Here is a 7,943-nt window from a genome sequence, read left to right as displayed (position 1 = left end):
TGTATTTCGTCTCAGCCTGTTTTGAAAATGATTTTCTGCACGAGAAATATCCCTAGAATTACAGATTTATAAGCGCGCTTTCGGTACATCTAGTAACAAGGTGGTAGTGTTAAATTTTAATTTTTCGTGGGACATGATTTTCGTTGATTTGTGGGTTGACAAATTTAAAACGTCAAATCAAATAATTAGTTTGTATGTTTGTGTTTTGTTTTGGCAAAAATCAGAAATCAATGAATTCGAAAACAAACAAAATTTACTGCTGATGAATTTAAATAATGTTTAAGTATTTGGTAAAACAGTTTGGGTACTTGCATTTCTTGCTATCATGCATTTCTAACAATAATAACTTTTTGATTATCTGGCATGTTCATGTTCCCTCCTTTCCATGCATACTTGAGACATGCATATTTCACATTAACTTCTTGGATGACAGAAATCTATAGATCTTGCAACACTGTCATGATTTTGTCAATGATTGCCTGTAATTTAAGATTCACGGAATCTGGGTAAAGTGTGGAAAAGCATGCACATATCATTGAGCCGCCCTTCGCGAAAACAGGGTTAAAAGCATGTGCAATAAGTGTGGTCTCAGCCTGTGCAGTTCGTACAGGCAAATCAGAGACAACAATTTCTGCCAAAACAGGATTTTTATTTACTTTACAGGACACTTCCTTTAAACTAAACATTAAGTAAAAGAGGAAAGTGTCTTCCCTGATTAGCCTGTGTTGATTGCGCAGGCTAATCTGGGGCAACACTTTACACACATGCATTAAGCTGTATTTTCACAGAGTGATGCCAAGTTATGTCACACTATCTGTGCCATTCTTCAGTGTTTGATGCAAATAACTAGAGCTTTGTCACAGATGTGACATATACCCCCACATGCTGCATTGACACAGACTATTTTGCATGTTGTCTTCAAAAAACAAGAGAATCTAATTTATGGCGATTTTTAAGAATTATTATGCCATTATCATTTATAGCCATTTTGACCTTTGAACTCTTGAATTCTTTCACATGACACGCCATCCAATGACTGTGAACAAAATTAATGTATAGTCATTTCAAAATCTCACAATGAATGACATACTTATGGCCCAGACAAGATCATTTCTTGCCATTTTTGACCTTTGAACTAAAAGTGTGACCTTGACCTTGGAGATATCGACGTAATTCTTTCGCGCAACACACCGTCCAATGATGGTGTACAAAAGAGCCAAATGATATAAAAATCTCACAATAAACGACATAGTTATGGCCCGAACAAGCTCATTTATGGCCATTTTTGACCTTTGAACTCAAAGTGTGACCTTGACCTCGGAGATATCGACGTAATTCTTTGCGTGACACACCGTCCAATGATGGTGAACATATGTGCCAAATGATTTTAAAATCTCACAATGAATGACATAGTTATGGCCCCGACAAGCTGATTTATGGCCATTTTTGACCTTTGAACTCAAAGTGTGACCTTGACCTTGGAGATATCGACATAATTCTTTCGCGCAACACACGGTCCTATGATGGTGAACAAATGTGCCAAATGATTTTAAATTCTCACGATGAACAACATTATTAGTTATGGCCAGGACAAGCTCATTTATGGCAATTTTTTACCTTTGAACTTTAAGTGTGACCTTGACTTTGAAGATATTGACGTAATTCTTTCGCGCAACACACCATCCAATGATGGTGAACAAATGATTTTAAAATCTTACAACAAATGACATAGTTATGGCCCAGACAAGCTCATTTATGGCCATTTTTGACCTTTGAACTCAAAGTGTGACCTTGAACTTGGAGATATCGACGTAATTCTTTCGCGCGACACACCTTCTAATGATGGTGAACAAATGTGCCAAATGATTTTAAATTCTCACAATGAACAACATAGTTGTGGCCCGGACAAGCTCATTTATGGCCATTTTTGACCTTTGAACTTTAAGTGTGACCTTGACCTTGGAGATATCACCGTAATTCTTTTGCACAACACACCTTCCAATAATGGTGAACAAATGTGCCAAATGATTTTAAAATCTTACAATGAATGACATAGTTATGGCTTGGACAAGCTCATTTATGATCGTTGAACTCAAAGTGTGACCTTGACCTTGGAGATATCGACGTAATTCTTTCGCACCACACACCGTCCAATGATGGTGAACAAATTTGCCAAATGATTTTAAAATCTCACAATAAATGACAAAGTTATGGCCCGAACAACCATTTGACCTTTGAACTCCAAGTGTGACCTTGACCTTTGAGATATCAACATACTTTTTTCACACGACACACCGTCCCATGGTGGTGAACAAATGTACCAAATCATTTTAAAATCTAACGATAAATGACATAGTTATGGTCCGGACAAACTTTCAGTTTAAAATACACTAAGTGACCCCGTGACCTAGTTTTTGACCTGGCATGACCCATATTCAAACTTGACCTAGACTTCATCTAGATACAACTTCTGGCCATGTTTAGTGAAGATCGGATGTAATTTCAGGACAGACCGACAGACCGACCGACAAAGTGACTCCTATATAGCCCCCATTACCAATGGTAATACCAATGGTAATGGGGGTATAATTACGATATATATCTGGTTATTACGGTTTTAGGTAAGTTATCATTTTCATCGTAAGGCATATGGTAATTGTTCACGGCAAACAATGACATCCTTTGAAAACTGGAGGGTTAGACAATAGTAAGGTCATGAATATTTAATCACCTAGTGGCTTGGTAGTGATCATTTGTTGATCAGTCATATCTTCTGCAATACAAAGACCATTCTCTGGAAAATTATCACAATTGAACCTATCTGGCCACATAAACCCAAATTTGTTCATCAGCGTTCCACATCCAGTTCGAAGCGCCTTTACGCACAGACTACGGCATGGTGGGATAGAGTCCGCATGTTCTGTGCACATCGGAGCATACAAGGTGCACAGGAAAAGTTGCAGATGTTTACTGCACTGTAGTTTGACCAGCGGTGCGAATTGATGATACTTGAAGCAAAAGAGAAAACGTGTTTAAGAATGAGAAATCAATCCTGTAATGTTGTGCATTCTAAAATGGTCTGTACAGACATATTTTCGTATAACTTCCTCTTACTGATTAATGTTGCACCTAAGGCCTTGTTGGCTATTAATCATTCCATTTCATAACGAAGATGCATTGTTTTAATTACCAATGAAAATAAATTAATGTTTGCCAATGAATTAGATGATCATGATTTATATGTATGGGTTTAACTTAAACATATTTTTTTTTTCAAACAGCAATGTGAAATATGAAATGTGAAATATGAAATGTAAAATATGAAATGTGAAATATGAAATGTGAAAATGAAAATGCTGGATTTGTGATATGAAGCGGGCTTTAAGTGATTTAACTGATAATAGATTAAGAGGACCTGAAGTTCATATTACATGTATATTCCATAAAATCAATTATGTTGATTTTCAATTACTGAAATTAGTTACGCAATTAATCAGTCAAGAAAGGGCCTCTGTTGTTCGATCTCAAACATACCTCCAACCCAGCATCCTCCTGATTTGTGTGGTTCAGTAAATTTGGCATACGAGTCTCGTTATACGGTAAACCCTGACACATGGGGACTTTTATTGGCTCACACCTTCCAACACTTTTTTCCTTGCTCTTTTGTAATTCACTGCCTGCAGCAGAAGAAATTCGTAGAACCTAATATTTATATGAGAAGGTATCTGTTTAAAACAGATTGTTTACCAGTGCCTTTCTCAAAAGACTAATATTTTGATTATCTGGCATGCTTTATTCCATTGTTATACGCACTGATGATTGAATTAATGCCCTTTTCATCTGGTATGACATAGAATTAAAGATCTTATAAAGCTGACCGGATTTTGGATTCTTGTTAGCAATCGCCTGCTATTCACAGAATCTAGGAGAAGCACTTTAACCCTTTGCATGCTGGGTAATATGTCGTCTGCTAAAATGTTGTCTGCTGAATTTCAAAAATTAGCATTTTCTTTGAATTTTTTCAAAGAATACTATCAGAATAGCAAACAGTTTGGATCCTGATGAGACGCCACGTACTGTGGCGTCTAATCTGGATCCAAACTGTTGGCAAAGGCCTTCAAAATTCGGTTCCAGCATTGAAGGAGTTAAGGAGTAATTCAGAAAAATCTACTGAGCAGTGTTGTTGTTTTTTCAACCTTATCGAACCCCAGCCATGATGTTTCCGAATGTTGGCCAATCTTTCTGAGAGCGACCAAAACAGCAATCCTTTTTGGTTCGTCAATAGCAAAATAAAACATTAATTTCGTGCTTACGTCAACCGTCAAAGACGCAAATTTAAATGTTAACACAAGCTTTCTTAAGGCAAGTTGTGTCCTTTTTCTGCCTTAAGTAGCCTTCAAGTTGCTTTTTCACTCGAGGAAAGAACCAAAACTCCTCAAAGAAGTGATTTCCGCTTTGTAGTTTTCCCTTATCGCTGCGTGACCAAGTGCGGAAACAATTTCAGGAGGGTTTCTGACATTTTGGGAAAAGGAGTGTGGTCAATTTTTTTTTTAAATCAATACAATGGCAAATTTGGGATTTTTTTATCAACAAAATCAACCTTATTCAGATTTTTTTATCAACCAATATTGACACATCGGGCCTTTTTCTTGCCTTTTGGGAAATTTTTTTAAATTATACTCATATACTTTGTTAGATGTTTATGAAATAAAATTGTGATAAAATAATCATAAGACACTTCATTCTAAAAAAAAAAAAAAAAAAAAATTAGGAAAAAAGAAATACAATTTCAGTTTGGGATTGGGTCTGTTTTACGTCCTTTTTTACACAGCAAAAAAAAAATCATTCATTTCAAGGGACATAATTGTGTTGTGATTGAAGAATAATCTTCTTAAGAACATTTTCATAAATGCAATACATAAGCTTTGATGTGGGAAAACTGGGCTAAATGCATGTGCGTGAAGTGGTGTCCCCGATAAGCCCGTACAGATCACTCAGGCTAATCAGGGTTTTACATTTTCCTGCTCAACTGGATTTTCGCTAAGGAAACTTCCTTTAAACCAAATATTCCAAAAAAGGAAAAAGTGATCTCCCTGATTAGTCTGTGCAGTCTGCACGCGCAAATCTGGGACAACACTTAACACACATGCGTTAAAACCCATTTTCCTATATCTCATCTAAAATTCAATAAATCTTGTTTCAGCTTACACAAGCTGCCAGCTTTATCATAATCTTACATCATGCACTTGTATATTATAATGAGGTTCTCTCTGACAATGTCAAGGTTAAACACAACTGTTTTATTGCCTAGAACATATCAACAAAACTTGAAAACATTATATTTATCTGCACGGTAACAAGCAATTAAAGTTTATAATTTGAGGCAACCACAATGCTTTGCCAAGTTGTGCTGCAAAAATTGCCACGACAACACGTTGCAAATACACTATTTTTTTGTTGCATAATAACGAAACAGTGGCTCTAACAAACCTGAATAAGTGAATGTAAGGGTTTAAAATTTTAACCCTTTGGATGCTGGGAAATTTCTTGTCTGCTAAAATGTAGTCTGCTGAATATCTAAAATGAGCATTTTCTTTGATTTTTTTTTAAAGAATACTATCAGAATAGCAAACAGTTTGGATCCTGATGAGATGCCATGTTCTGTGGTGTCTCATCTGCATCCAAACTGTTTGCAAAGGCCTTCAAAATTCAGTTTCAGCACTGAGAGAGTTTTAACACTTTACTGACACAAAAAATTGGGTAAATCATTATAAACAGCCAGTTCAACAGATGCAGGGAGCAGTTTATGTAATAAAATACACAGCAATTAAACTGATTTAATATGCTCATTAACATACCATTCATCAAAGGGTGGAGCAGTGGATGATATGTGTAATTTCCGGTTTTTTTGTCGCTTTTTTAGTTGGTCGCGTTAGCGTCCGACTAAAAATTTACAGAGCATGTTTTGCAAATCAGTATGTGCTTAGCTATGCTAAGGATGGTAACTCACTACGCTTAGAACGATTACCGCTGCCTGTCTGCACTGCAGATGACGAATGCTTAGGAGCGTATGCTCTATTACTGCTACTACTGTATTCACCAGCTAAATGTAAGACAACATTGGCCAGTCATGTTTTTATCATTGAAATCTGTACATATTGGCTGCTTTCAGGGAAAACGGGGCTTAATGCATGTCAAATAAGATTAGCCTGTGCACACTGATTAGCCTGTGCAATGTGCACAAGCTAATCAAGGATGACAACAGCGTACAACTTCAGTGCTTCACTGCTTTGATTTTAAATATTGCTTTTTGGTGCAATAAGGTTCTGAATTCATTTCAATGTCTAAAAACTAAGAGTGTTCCTTTCTTTAATATGTCTGCTTCTTTATCACCATTTTTGGGGCAAATTATATATATTTTTTTTAATTTATTATTTATTAAATTGATTTTAACAAATTGTGTCTGTTGGGGAACAAAAAAAATGCATGCTCATTTTGCAATTACTTAAGGTTTTTACAAATATAAACAAAATTGATGTTGATTTTTCATGTTTTAATTTTTGTATGTTTTTGTTTCAAGAAAGGTTAAAAGATGTTAGTTTAATATATTGTCCATGGTGCAATTATTTGAAGAATTTCTGTAAAACTCATCTCAAATGAATTTTTGCTAGACATGCTAATTTCATATTAATTTTAATAAATTCAAAGCACACTGACCCGAGTATGTCTAACCCATTTATGCCAAGTTGACTCTCCCATCCTTCTAAATTGGATCAATTTATTTCCAAAATTAGGGATGTCTAGTATACTTATTTCTATATTTAGAATATTTCTTACAGAAATTCCTTTAGGAAGACAGCACAGACCCAAATGAGATGAGGCATTGTGTGGCATAAATGGGTTAATGTTAGAACCAATTGTTGATCTACAGAAAATCTTACAAAGGTGTGCTATTTTGTAGAACAAAATTATAAGTACATTATCACAGCACATCAGATGAATTCAATTTAGCTGCATTCAATTTGGGCTCCACTGAGCTTTGAAAATACAATTAAATTCTCATTAAATTCGTATGCCCTCCTGTTACAATCAAAACATGATTCTATTACAATTAACATTTGTTTTTCCAGCAACACCTAACACATTAATTAAGCCACCTGTTAGAAACGGTAACCAATACTCATGGGTCAATGACTCATGAATCAGAAGTCAAAGAAAGAACAAATGAAATACCTCACATAGGAAGAAGGGCAAAGATGAATTCACATTAGGCATACACAAAACTGTTTGTTGCCTGGTAACTTTCCCCACCATTCATTATTTTTGGTGCAAAATATTGCCCCCTTGCCATGGTACAAAAGAGTACCATTGTGACATTGAAATTTAACCCTTTGCATGCTGGGAAATTTGTTGTCTGCAAAAATGTTGTCTGCTGAATTTCTAAAATAAGCATTGTCTTTGATTTTGTTCAAAGAATACTATCAGAATAGCAAACAGTTTGGATCCTGATGAGATGCCACATTCTGTGGCGTCTCATCTGGATCGAAACTGTTTGCAAAGGCCTTCAAAATTCGGTTGCAGCACTGGAATAGTTAAGAAGGCACATTGTACCTTTTTTCTCCAATGGGGCCACAATTGGACTCTGGTACACTTTTTTTGGTATTCCAAGCTTGATTTTTGTTCATGATTTATCCTTAAAAATTGATGACATTTGAATAATAAAGTATAGAATATATTTAAAGACAGAAATATGAGTTGCAAAGTGATTTAGCAGTTTTCTGTCATAATGAATACTATTATCAAAGTGGAAAATAAATTGTGTTTTGTTGAAAAAAAGTTAATGAAAAACCTAAAGATTACCCTGTTTTCTAGATGTTTGTAGAAACAAACAATTCTTTTTTTTAAATCATGAAACCTTTGGGCTAACACCTACCCATTGATTA

At 35.4% G+C, this 7,943-nt stretch overlaps 1 protein-coding gene across 1 annotated transcript in view; it reads right to left on the bottom strand.

The window, feature by feature from the left end:
- Positions 1–880: 880 nt before the first annotated feature.
- The window catches only part of LOC127847215 (frizzled-7-A-like), a 63,221-nt gene continuing 56,158 nt past the window's right edge, over positions 881–7,943 (bottom strand). The window contains exons 3-4 of the mRNA XM_052378968.1: positions 3,535–3,677; positions 881–3,008 (exon numbers count right to left, since the gene is read on the bottom strand). Of these exons, the coding sequence (XP_052234928.1) occupies positions 2,724–3,008; positions 3,535–3,677 (428 nt within the window). The 3' untranslated portion in view covers positions 881–2,723. The remainder of the gene's footprint in view (positions 3,009–3,534; positions 3,678–7,943) is intronic.

The sequence above is a fragment of the Dreissena polymorpha genome, chromosome 10 (assembly GCF_020536995.1).
Source record: "Dreissena polymorpha isolate Duluth1 chromosome 10, UMN_Dpol_1.0, whole genome shotgun sequence".
Classification (NCBI taxonomy): domain Eukaryota; kingdom Metazoa; phylum Mollusca; class Bivalvia; order Myida; family Dreissenidae; genus Dreissena; species Dreissena polymorpha.
This window is presented reverse-complemented; position numbering and strand designations above follow the sequence as displayed.